The sequence below is a fragment of the Bactrocera latifrons genome, unplaced genomic scaffold (assembly GCF_001853355.1).
Source record: "Bactrocera latifrons isolate USDA-ARS-PBARC rearing strain unplaced genomic scaffold, ASM185335v1 scaffold_8, whole genome shotgun sequence".
Taxonomy (NCBI): domain Eukaryota; kingdom Metazoa; phylum Arthropoda; class Insecta; order Diptera; family Tephritidae; genus Bactrocera; species Bactrocera latifrons.
Window position 1 is genome coordinate 1313075 of NW_017537489.1, and position 12934 is coordinate 1326008.

Genomic DNA, 12934 nt, shown 5'->3' on the forward strand with positions numbered 1-12934 from the left:
TATATAAAATTATAAAGGACAATTGAGAATCAATGATAATTTCCAAACTTAAATGTTAGTGCAGAAAGTACACTAATAATTTATTAAGACTCATTTATCCATTATTAGTTTTTTCTATAACTTTTTCGACATCTTTGTAATTAGCATACGATATGTAGGTATGTAGGAAAAGCATGATAACAAATCAATGCATATATTATATATATGGAAATACATAAGCGTTAGCACATCATTGGACGTGCATGTGTAAAATGTTACATATTGGTATGATTTACATTATTTATGCTACAAAAACCAAAAGCCACAAGGTACGTACATAATAACTTTCAGCCGGCTTTCCAAGGGCGTACAGCTTGGCACCAAAACAATTTATGGTTGCACGGACTTTGGGTGCTTTCTTTTTGCTCAGTACAGTTACATACAAGTCTACAAAATATTCGATGTACATATTTTTTTTTACCTACATATATGATTATTTATGAATAATTTCTTTCGTGTAGTTAAATCTTTCATTCTCCTTAACAGTAAACACATTTTTTGATAGAACATTAACATAAGCCTTTGTAAACGAGTTGATACCTTTACATATACATACATACACATACAATTTATACTATCCTACCGAGTGCAATAATTATTGCTTTTCATTTATGAAAGTATCATCTCTAAAGTATGTGAAATGAGAAGAGCAAAGCTAATAAATGCGAAAATATCACAATACTACATATAGTAAACAAATTTGAGATCCCGAACGTTACAAGAAAACAATTAAATGAAAAACCTATCGCTGTATGAGATATGCGAGTAATGGAGTGATAGAATTTTAGTTCATAGCGCGACAAGTGCGTAAATATAAATAATAAAAACTGTATGCCAGCTACAGATAAATGGAACATAATTTCAAAATATTTAAAAAGGCGCATAAGGAATGCATCAACTAACGCAAGAGGTGCGTAAAAACTTCGCTGTGTTCTTTTGCTGCTTTTAAATTTTTTGCCTATTGCACTAATTGTGATTTGCTAGCCAAGTACATAGCTTTGGCGGGAATGCAAGCCATGTGTAAGCACTTTTTTAGTTATGTCGCGCATCATACTGTTTGACCTTCTCCGGTATGGCAGCTTTCTCCACAATCACGTACTTGGCAAGCTCATCCAAAGATTTCACATACACCAATTTGCGCCAGAATTTTGCGCTGTAAACAAAATATTATTTATTAAAAATTAAAAAAAAAAGGAAAATTTACTTGCGTTTACCTAACAAAGGGACGAGTCATCCATACTATAGATTTAATCCAGAATGTTGGATGTACTAAATACATGTTTTTCAGACTTTTTCTTAAACGGCGATCTAGAAGCTGATAGCATCTGCAAAAACAAAAAAAATTAATTAACATATTCAATTTCTATTACTAGAGTTGTGTACTTTTTTAACCATGGAAATGGCGGCACATTGCGTCGACTAGTGCCACCATGCAAATAGATGAGCACATAGTCCTCCGTTACTAATTGTTCCAATGTTTTAACCACATACAGGAATAGATTATCCATTACGTAGTTATAATCAGCACGCGAACGATCCGGCAGATGGCAGGCACAAAAAATGACAATAGCATTGTGGCCGCCAGCCTGCAAGTAACCACCATGGGAGAGCACACGTTTATATGGTTCGATCACGCGCATATCTATTTCTCTAGTACGGCCATCAGGTAATGTGATCTTTTGCCAATTTCTTGAGTCACGTCTCTCTTCAGCTGCCGAATATTGCGGCAATTTGTCGGATGCACCTTCTATGTTGCTCGTTAACGCCATCGATTGTAAATGTGGTGTTGGGGTAACTGCTTCAGGATAATCGTCTTCATCATCTATACAACCGGCGACGCCGCCATCATCACTATCATCATCTAAACCGTCAATCAATGAACTCGATGGGCTTAACGAAGCCAAATTATGTTCAATGTCCTCATCATCGTCAAAACTGTGATTTGAAATTGAATCTAGTGATGAGATGTCATCACCACCGTTACCACCATTTGTATTGGATTTTCTAATACGACGAGTATTTTTATGCAATTCATTACCCGCAGTCGGTAAGAGTGCTACCGTTTGAAAGTTGGCCTCAACTGTAGCGTGATACTGTGATACGTCTGCTTCAGATTCGCTGCTCAACAGATCAGGACTATGGGCACGTAAATAAGCTAGCTTATTGTGCGCTGGAGCAGGTGCGTTTGCAATACCCCGTGTATTATTTAAAGCATTTCGTTCAATTATTGTACTAGACTGCAGCGGCGACTGCACATGTTCGTATTGCGGCACCACATCGGGGAAATTGTTGCGCTTCACATCATTATTCATCGTCACCGAATTCGCCGAGCTGTGTTCATTCTCGGAACACGTGGGTGACATTAATGGATGACTCACGGTAATGGTACGTGCAATATTTTGTCGCTGTGGTATTAGCTCCAACGATAACGCGTCTGGTCGTACCAATCTGTTATCCAGATTCGATGTAACTTCATTTACCAATTCAACATTCACCTCCTTCATTGTGCTATTCGATACAACAATTGTATCTTTTATGAGTACTTGGTGTATATTGTGATTGCTGTGAGTTGGCGATTGTGAGGCATCAGGATCATCATCTTCTCCCAGTGGCGATACACCTGCTGAGCCTTGTGAAGTTGTTGCGTCTGATATATCCATTTTGCTGTCCGTTAATGGACTCTCCATTTGTAAACTAGTTGAGTGTAAATAAAAGGAATTAATTAGAAGAACATTGCTTTCATTTTAAATTTTTAATCGATTAATCAGCGTTTTTATGTTCTGCTGCTTTTCATGCACACTTTTACATATGTTATAAACACATTTATAATTTCCGATTAAGCTGTGTAAGCGCTCACCTCATCTCACTTGTTAAAGCTTAATTACTTTAATATTATTAAAATATAATAAACAATTTTTAAAGAAGTTTGGTTTTCCCTTTGAACTACTATTTTCACTGAATAAAAATAAATAAAGAAGAAACATTTACATTTCATCAGTCATCGAAAACTTTTACAATATTGCCAGATGTCCAAGTATCTGTACTTTTGAATTAAAATATATACTTTATAAACAAACACAAGCAATTTAATAAATTATTTTATTTGAGAGATGTTAATTATAAATAAAGTTTTAAATATTAAAATTTGCTTCGTGACATATTTGCCACAAACCTTTTCAATCAGCATATTTTCAATTTAATAAATGAGGAAACCTGTACCTTACATATATAAAAATTACAAAATAGAAAAAAATTGTATGTTGCTAAGAATTTTTTTACATTTAAACAGAAAAGTTGAACTCTCCAAAAAATTATTTTTCAATTGCCTATTTTATATTTATAATTTTATTTGCTTGCTTGTAATTACAATAAGATCAACCCAATGAATAAAAATATTTTATTTCTAGCTGTTGTAATCCTTCCTACGTAATATAATATTTTGGAAAATATATTGACTTATTAACAAACTTTAATACAATACAACACATTTATAGGAAATTGTTTTAATTAAAATAATATACTGTAAACGTAACCTTAGTAGTGTGCGTTGAATGGCAGTACTGATTGCTGTCAAAATAAATTTGATTGAATTGTCAAATTCCTTTTCTCTTAATTCTGTCCTGCTTGTTGACAACAGAAAATTTAATACTGCAAAAAATATTTGTAAAAAATTTAAATCCTAATAGGCTTGTCGTTTTCGAATCAGTGGTCGCCATGGATACAAATGCAACGCCTACCAAGACTAGTGCTCAAAAAACTAAAGAAAAAACAAATTTGTCTGCGCCTACTACGTCTGCAACAACAGCAACATCAAATCCAATTTCAACAACAGGGACGCCATTGCAGAATTTACCAATTGAACTGCAGAATGACCAAAAGCGAAGAAGGTAAACGCTTAAATAAACTTCCAATATATAATATAATTATTTTCTGTTCATAGCTCATCTCGTTCAATTAAGCGCAAACGTTTTGACGACGAAATTGTAGAATACAGCATTGGATTTCCACAGTCGCGAGGTGAACCGAAAGTCGGACGACAGCGCACAACTTCCCAGACTTCTGCACAAACGCAATCTTTATCAACAGCAGTTTTACAAGCACCTACGCCTGCTAACAGCAATCTTGAAGTTTCTACTTTTGTTAGAGACACACCAACGTCGGCATCTGCACCTAACACAAGCAACGGAAATATTTCTTTAGTTGGAGCATCTACTCCACTGCCACCAGTTCACCCGACGACTACAGTCAAACAAACTTCACCTTCAATGGAACGTGCACTATCTGCACATGTCTCGGACAAAAGACGTCCACCACGTTCCAATAATAAGAAATCTAAAAAAACCGGTCGTCCTCCAAGTCAGATTACTACGAAAGATTTGGGACGTTGGAAACCAATTGACGATTTAGCGTTAATTATTGGTATACAACAAACAAATGACTTGCGTATGGTACATCGAGGCGTTAAATTCTCCTGCAAGTTCACTTTACAGGAATTACAGTCTCGTTGGTTTTCTTTGCTATATGAGCCCGCGATTTCACGTATCGCAGTTGCTGCTATGCGAAATCTACATCCAGAGCTTGTGGAGTCAGTTCAAAGTAAGGCACTTTTCAGTGTACAAGAAGAAGAACTATTGGGAACTATAAAGAGTGTAAGTAGAGGAGATTTATATCACTAAATATGGTGTTGGCTAAAGTTAAATTCTTTGTAGACTGATAGCCCAAAACTGGAGCAGTTCCAGGATTTACTTGAAAAGAATGCCTCCCTTTTCTATAGTGCACGGACAGCTAAGTCATTACAGAATCATTGGCAAATGATGAAACAATATCAATTACTCCCAGATCAGGTGGTTAAGCCGCTACATATGAGCGATCAACCACTAAGTTTCTCCGATGCTGAGGATCTTATATTGGACGCCGAACTGAATGATCAACGTGATGAAGCGCTCGAGATTGAGTTAGCGTTGACAGACCGTCAAAATAAACGTGAAATTCGTCTGCTGGAAAATGAATTAAGCCGTTGGAATGTTTTAGTGGACTCGGTCACAGGCGTCGCACCACCAGAATTTGATGGTCAAACGCTGGCCGTGCTTAGGGGCCGCTTGGTGCGTTATTTAATGCGGTCGAAGGAGATCACTTTTGGTCGCTTTGTTGAGGATTCGCATGTAGATATCGATCTGTCTTTGGAGGGTCCAGCATGTAAAATCTCACGCCGTCAAGGCACAATTAAACTGCGCAGCAATGGTGATTTTTTCATTGCAAATGAAGGTAAACGACCTATTTTCATTGATGGCGTGCCCTTATTGACTGGAAATAAGACGCGACTCGCTAACAACTGTGTGGTCGAGGTAAATTAAATTGTATATAGTGAATATTTTCTTTTTAAACTAAATTTATGTACTTCCAGATATGCAGCTTACGATTCGTGTTTTTAGTGAACTATGAGCTTATCAATGCTATAAGGCATGAGAGCGCGAAGACCACGGCCGCGCTAAATTAGTTTTTAGCACACTTTTGTGCAGTTATTCATAAGATTACTATGTAATTTTCCCCTTTTGTGAATTCTAAGTACACAACAAATTTAATAAATTTATTTAAACTTTGTATATTTTTGTGTGCTGGGTTTTTTATTTGAATTGGCAGGCCATGCTTAACCTCTAAATTTCTTGAAAAGTGGATGCACTGAGCCTGCATTGCGTCTGCGCTGCTCATAGTAGATGGCGTCGTCACCGCCAGACATTGAACTAAGTCCACCAGCACGTTTAGATGCTGCGCCACCACTAGGCCGATAACCCGGCTCACCCGGCACTTTTTCATCCTCACAATCCAGATCTGAGGCGGATAGTACTTGCTGCAAAAGTTGTGATTGTTCTTCACGTGTTTTATACATCAAATCCGGATCAGTGTCCATGCCACTCAGATGTGTGATTACTTTATAACTGTAGCCTTGATTCACCAAGAATCTTTGACGCTTGCGTGAGTAACTCATTTCCATGGTGTCCTGCGAGACGAGTGTGTAGAAGAAGGCGTTGTATTCCTCTGCAATCGCGCCCTTCTTTGCACGCAAAATACGTCCAAGACGTTGTGCTTCCTGACGACGCGATCCGCCATGTGAGGATATCTGAATCAAAACGTTAGCCTCGGGCAGATCAAAACTGGTATCTGCCACTTTCGACACGAAAATTGTGTTGACCTAAGGGCATAAAACATTTAAATGAGGATGGCTCGCCACGTTCATTTGTATATGCATATATATATATATACTTTAATAATAATTTTACCTTTTGATTGAATTTAAAGTTCTGCAAAATCTGTATACGCTCATTTTGTGAGGTAGGACCATAAATGAACGGTTTATTCATCTTTATAGCATAGTGTTTCAGTGCAAACACATTATCCGAGAACACAATAGTCTTATCACCGCGCTTTTCATGATATTTTATTAGGAACTGACAACTACGAAACTTCGATGGATTCATCACATAGAGCAACATTTTCTTCGATGTTTTTGTTGTTAGATATTCGCGATAAAATTCTGGTGACATAGGACACCACACTTCAGCACATTGCACTCGGGCAATGTAGCCCTTCTTTTGTAATTCTAACCAATTCGCTTCGTACAGTTTCGGTCCAATAAGAAAATTCAAATCGGCAATTTTATCATCCTCACGCAAAAGTGTAGCTGTCAGACCCAATTTACAGTGAGATTGTACAATTGTCAATACGCGTCGGAACATTTTCGCCGGGATGGTGTGTACTTCATCGAGCACCATAATACCCCATTCCTGCTCTTGTAACCAGCGCATAGTTTGCTCTGCTTCCCATGAACGCTTCTGTGTATGCGTAATCATGGAATATGTGGTCACTAGTATACCACAACCCATAGGCTTGTCTTTAGCTTCAGATGTAAAACGACAAATCATACTGTCATCGGCTGTGGACCACATTTTAAATTGTTGTTTCCATTGTTCGACCGAAACACCACTGTTGCAAAGAACTAGAGCACGTTTGCGCACGGTGCAACAGGCTGTGACACCAACAAGTGATTTGCCAGCACCGCAAGGTAACACAATCACACCGGATCTGGCACGGCCATTGCCAAACATTTTACGCAAACTTTTCTCTTGATATGGACGCAGCACCGCAGCTGGCTTCAAATCTATATTTATATCGGGATTATGTGTATCGTTGCGAAAGTCGTATTCAGCCAGTAAGGGATGTTCAATTTCAATGCAGCGTTTCTGTATGACTTCAATTTTTTCTTGGTTCACTTCAAAGGACACGGTTTTTAAATTGGCCTCATCCTCGTCTTCTTCTTCGTTGTCAATTTTGTCATAGAAATTTGTAATATCTTCTGGTACAACAGGGGTGCCATCAGGGTTTGTTGTAGTTGCTGTTCCGACAGCAGTAGCAGCATTGGGATCATTGTCATTGGTCGAAGTTGTGGCTGCGGCTTCACCTGGTGGTAATTTCGTGCCAAATTGTGTGATGGCTTTACCTTCTAATGTGCCTTGTATAAAACCTTCGTCTTCTTCGCGTTTCAAACGACATTGTTGTATTACTGGATCTTTCAAGAGCTTTTGTAATATATCGGGATGTGGTGATTCAATAAAATACCTAAATTAAATCTTTTAATAATCTCAAGTTATTTGTTAGTCTAAATAATATGAACATACCTGTTGTGTTTTAGCACCAATTTTACTTTTCCATAGGATAATGTACATAGTTTAATAAACTCAATAATACCTTCCGGAATTGATGTCTTGCTCAAACGTTTGAGATATTCAATTATATCATGTGTTTGTAATCCCACTGACACCGCTGCATATAAACTGTAAGCTGTTAATTTATATTCATGTATATGTTCTGGCCGACAGACAGGCTCAGAAATGGCTATTAGAAAATCATGTGCATGTTTATAAACGGGCGAAAACGATTCCAAAAACACATGCCCATTTGGCGCAACCCACAATGGTCGATTTGTATGATCTGGCTTCAGTTCCATTTGTGCACGATAATCCTTGGCTCCATACTCGTCGGTCATAATGCCATCATCGTTTGTTTCAACATTTTTAGAAGCAGCTACAGGCACTCCGTCCAGCTCGGTAACACCATCAGAAGGCAAGGAATCCCCATCTTCTACCAATTGAGTGAAAGCCTCATCTTCAGCACGACGTTTCTTCCCTGATTACAGATAGGCGTTAAAAGTATAAAAAGCAATACAATCCTTCTCTTACCAAATTTATCTCCAGTAAATCTGTCCTTTTTGGATTTCTTTGGTGGGCCCATTACTTTAAGTTTTGTATAAATTTCACAACAGACTGTATTCCAATTGAAGTTTTGTTTGTTCCAACGTCTTTATAATAAACTATTTTCTTAGCAATCATAATCGAAACAGCTGTCAAAAGTTAAAGAGTAACCAGATTATTTTATTAGGAACTTTTTGGTATTTACAATTACTTGTGTGCTGTTTATCATTTAAAAATTTCATGCGCAACAAGTCCTAACGATATTCCTTATAGTCGCTTAATTTCTCACTTAATTGTGCCATAACCATAAACAGCTGATATTTTCATTCGTGGTTTTCATTTCGAAACTGCCAAATAAAGTGAATAAAAAGACCAATGACGAAGAAATTTACGGTGGTGAAGTGCCATGCCGAATGGGAAAACCACCACAATTAAAAGTGGTGAATTTGAAATAAATTGTGGCATCGTGATGAAATTAAGTTTCAAATACTGGCAACCACTGAAAGCTGCTGTCAAAGTGATACGGATGTGTGAGCTTATATAAAAAAAGTACAAAATGTAATTAAAATTTATAGCCGAAATAAATTGAAGAATATATGATGGTTTTGTCGATTTATAATATATTCTTTAAGCAAAAAATAAATAGGAGAAAGTGTATAATTAAGATTTATAAGCTCTAATTGATTCCAAAATTATCGCATACTACATATACTTTGTTGTGCATAATTGTATTGATTTTCTAATGGCACGTTGTAAATGATGGACTTCCGGGTGCACTGGGAATGACTGTTAACTAACGCTGTCGTTATGAAGAGTAGTTAAAAAGAAATGATACACAAAATAAGAATAAATATTATATTTAAATATAACATAAATGTGTACACGTATGTATAAGTAAGCCCAAGTAATTGTGGCAAATGTGGAGGTGGAACAACTTTGTGCTGGATGTAAAAATTAAATACTTAAACATATACATACATATGTAAACATTCAAGTATTCAAAGCGACAATTAGAATAAGAAAATGGATATAATATATAGAATGTATTGCATATAACAGAGAAATATGCACATATATATGCTATTCGCTTGTTCCTCACTGAATGGATTGCCTTGATTGAATTAATGATTAGCTTAATTTATATCTTTATCTAATGCACAAAGAGAAATTGGAATTATGGATATAAATTACAAAAAAGTGATAAATTTGAACGTCGTGTACCGTTAAATCAGATTTAACAAATTTAAAACTGAATTATTAACAATGCAAGATTGCAATAGTGAAGAGCGTGTTGAAAGCGCCAACTCTAGTCCTCGCTTACCCCACAAACACTTATCTATTTTGGGATTTTTGACAAAGCGTTCCAGTAAAATAGAGCCACATCCAAGAGATGGTGATTCAAAGAAACATGACAAATCAACGCATCATTTGCGTCCATCATCCGCATGTGGACATTACCATGATAACACTAGTCATGATGTGACCTTCGCCAAGTGTTCAGCTGACCGTCAACGCTCACCTGTTTCACCGCAAAAACAAAATGGTCTAAAAAATAATAGCGATGCCTTAACAACCAAGAGTAAAACGCTACCAGCTCGTGGCAATTATCTAGGACAACCATATAACAGTAATGCTCTAAACTCCAATTCTCATGCGCGTAGGCGTAGCACTGATGGCTCACAAAGCGATAGTGGCGCTGCTGAAGTGGTGCTGCGAAAGACAGCTAAATATCGTTCCCCGAATCATAATCGTTTCAGCCACCAATTTAGCTTATGCTGTAAAGCTGAAAAGAAACCCATGACACCGCCAGTAACAGTGCGTTACAACTCGATACCAGATCCAGCCAATACGACGCTCAAACGTGATAGCCAAACGTTATGTTGGAGTTTTATAGATAACACATCGGTTTCGCTACAGTCATCCGATGAAAACTCGTCCATGCAATTGCCAAAAGGTGATGCAAATTTGACAAATAAAATTGCAAGAGTGAATTTAACCGAATGTTCCAGTGCACCAGAATCTCCAGTTACGGCTAAGGTGATGTTTACCTCCTCGCATAGCAGTCCGTCAAATGTATCACTAAAAAGTGGTCAAAGTGAACAAGTGCCAACATATAATAAAGAGGGTGCACATTGTAGCGGTCCAATACGTCCATTAGCTGTTTCCGCTTGCCGTTCACGACTACGACTGAAACTATATCCGCCAGACAAAGAGTTACCATCGTTAGAGCCTAAATTAAACGATGCGTCAGCCAACAACATAAAACGGGCAACAACACCACAACACATGTCTTCGCCAAATATTGCCATCCAGCCAGACATAGCGAGAGAATTGGAAACACACGAAACACAAAATATGCGTTTTAGTTCCCATGAAAATATACAAATGCAGAGATTGCAATCCAGTCAAGTAGGCTTAGCACGGCGTGCGCTGCTGAGTGCTCAAGTGCTAAGCTTAATACCCACGGATAAAGCACGAGAAAGGTAACCACCACATTAATACTATTTTAAACAAAATATTTAATACTTGAATTGTTCATAATTTTGTTCTTGTAATTAAATTTAAACAGAAGTTTTATGGAGGGTCACATGGGATCTTCAGCACTGCTGGGACCTGCGGAATTGGATCGCATTTTGCCAAATAAAGAAATTACAATATTCGTGGGCACATGGAATATGAATGGGCAAAATCCACCAAAGTAACAAAAATAACTTTAAAAATAAATATAAGTAATTTAAAAAGTTTTTACGCACAATTTTTAATTTCAGGCAAATGAATGACTTCGTACTGCCATTGACTGTGGAACATGTGCCAGATGTTGTCGCTATGGGCACACAAGAATCCAGTCCCGATAGTTTCGAATGGGAAGTGACAATACAAGAGACCCTAGGACCATCGCACGTACTTTTCTATTCAACTAACTTAGGCACACTGCATTTGGCTATTTATATGCGTCGAGATCTTATATGGTATTGCTCAGCGCCAGAGGATGCCTCCTTTTCTGTGCGTACCGGCACTGCTTTTCGTACGAAAGGCGCCGTCGCTATATCCTTTTGTATCTTCGGTACATCAATGTTATTCGTTACATCACATTTGACCGCTCATCAGCAGAAAGTCAAAGAACGCGTGTCCGATGTGAAACGCATAATACATGCGCTTGATTTGCCAAAAAATTTAAATTTACGTCATAAAAATAAGGATGTAACACAGAATTTCGATAATGTCTTTTGGTGTGGTGACCTCAATTTTCGTCTTGGTGAACCGCGTGAAAAACTCTTGGAATGGATTCAAAATACAAAATTTCCACTACCTTCACACTTGCCACATGGCTATATGCACACCGATCAATTATCATCAGTTTTGGCCGACGGAGCTGCTTTTCGTGGTTTTATGGAAGCGAATATAACATTTCCACCAACATACAAGGTGTGTCTTAATAGCTTCGAAATTTTATGAAAATTGTATGCCAAGTTTATGCTTTTTTTTGCTTGTTAATTTTAGTATGATCCTGGCACCCAACATTTTGATACATCATCCAAACAACGCGCTCCCGCATACACCGATCGCATTCTCTATAAGTATAGACAGTCACAGGGTTTAGGCATACGTCGTGGCAGTACACTTGCATCAGGTGTAAACGCTCCACAGCCATATGTGCAGTGTTTGCTGTATGATTCTGTGCCATCTATTACAACTTCGGATCACAAACCGGTGTGGGCGTTGTTCAAAACGCAGATTCGCGCGGGCACCGATTCGTAAGTTTCATTTCTTTTTGTCAAATTTTATTATTTATTATCGCTTGTACAGGGTATAATAAGTTTGTCACTTAGAAGGAATTATGTTATACTTTTTATACTAATTTGTACACATTCGTTTTGCAGTATTCCATTGGCGGCTGGTCTATTCCATCGTGATATTTATTTGGAGGGTATGAAAAGACGCTTAAATAATCAATATTCCGGTTCATCTGCAGTATGTGCTATACAATAATGGCTTTTAAGATTGGAGGCTTTAAAATGTGCATATAAATACTCAAATAACACAGAATTAAATACTCGGCTACAATATATTTAAGTTATTAAGCGAAAAAGATATAAATATGCTCCAGCTGCTAAGTGTCAGTGACTAGTCATTTAAACCAAATAATATCTAAAATTATATAACCATAGTAAATAAGTAGAAAATTAGCGAAAAAAAACTAGTTTAAGTACATTAACAAAGACATTGAATCAACTGAAATGACAACCAAAGCACTAAGTAATGCACAAATGTACACTTGCCTTAACTAAAAAATAACGCTGTTTCCTATTCGATTGTTTTGTTAAACAAATACATTATAATAGATCGTAAAATAAGATTACCGCGTGGCTTGTGTTTAAACTATTTTTCTTATATAAAAAAATGTAAATATTCGGAATTTTTAACGTTTAAAATACCTACGAAAGTACTGAAGGCAACCCCCATGCAGCAGTCTGTAAACAAAAAACGTGATTTGTAGTTGTGTGTTCATAATGCTTAGTAATAACGGTACCTTTTGAAATGCTACATACTCATTTTCATATAGAAAATATTTAGGTACATAGTTTAAATAATTAAAAATGCCTGCTGAACTTTAACATCTAAGGCATGATAGCATAAAATTTATACAT

The 12934-nt window shown here is 37.0% G+C and overlaps 4 protein-coding genes across 4 annotated transcripts; 2 read left to right on the forward strand and 2 right to left on the reverse strand.

Moving 5' to 3' along the window:
• Positions 1–48: 48 nt before the first annotated feature.
• Positions 49–3005, reverse strand: LOC108976698 (protein prune homolog 2). The gene is made up of 4 exons (XM_018945952.1): positions 2897–3005; positions 1423–2733; positions 1254–1364; positions 49–1192 (listed from the first exon to the last, which is right to left on the reverse strand). Exons 1-4 carry the CDS (start codon positions 2899–2901, stop codon positions 1072–1074), a joined length of 1548 nt encoding a protein of 515 aa, XP_018801497.1. The 5' UTR covers positions 2902–3005; the 3' UTR covers positions 49–1071.
• A 646-nt stretch (positions 3006–3651) lies between these two features.
• On the forward strand, positions 3652–5642 carry LOC108976809 (microspherule protein 1). The gene is made up of 4 exons (XM_018946168.1): positions 3652–3926; positions 3980–4688; positions 4749–5384; positions 5444–5642. The coding sequence occupies exons 1-4, from the start codon at positions 3754–3756 to the stop codon at positions 5534–5536; spliced, it is 1611 nt and encodes a 536-aa protein (XP_018801713.1). The 5' UTR covers positions 3652–3753; the 3' UTR covers positions 5537–5642.
• On the reverse strand, positions 5622–8561 carry LOC108976808 (DNA excision repair protein haywire). The gene is made up of 5 exons (XM_018946166.1): positions 8497–8561; positions 8274–8434; positions 7713–8220; positions 6318–7653; positions 5622–6229 (listed from the first exon to the last, which is right to left on the reverse strand). Exons 2-5 carry the CDS (start codon positions 8323–8325, stop codon positions 5687–5689), a joined length of 2439 nt encoding a protein of 812 aa, XP_018801711.1. The 5' UTR covers positions 8326–8434; positions 8497–8561; the 3' UTR covers positions 5622–5686.
• Positions 8562–8806: 245 nt separating this feature from the next.
• Positions 8807–12642, forward strand: LOC108976687 (72 kDa inositol polyphosphate 5-phosphatase). Its single transcript, XM_018945934.1, has 5 exons — positions 8807–10768; positions 10855–10983; positions 11054–11711; positions 11787–12040; positions 12167–12642. Exons 1-5 carry the CDS (start codon positions 9549–9551, stop codon positions 12273–12275), a joined length of 2370 nt encoding a protein of 789 aa, XP_018801479.1. The 5' UTR covers positions 8807–9548; the 3' UTR covers positions 12276–12642.
• Positions 12643–12934: the final 292 nt, after the last annotated feature.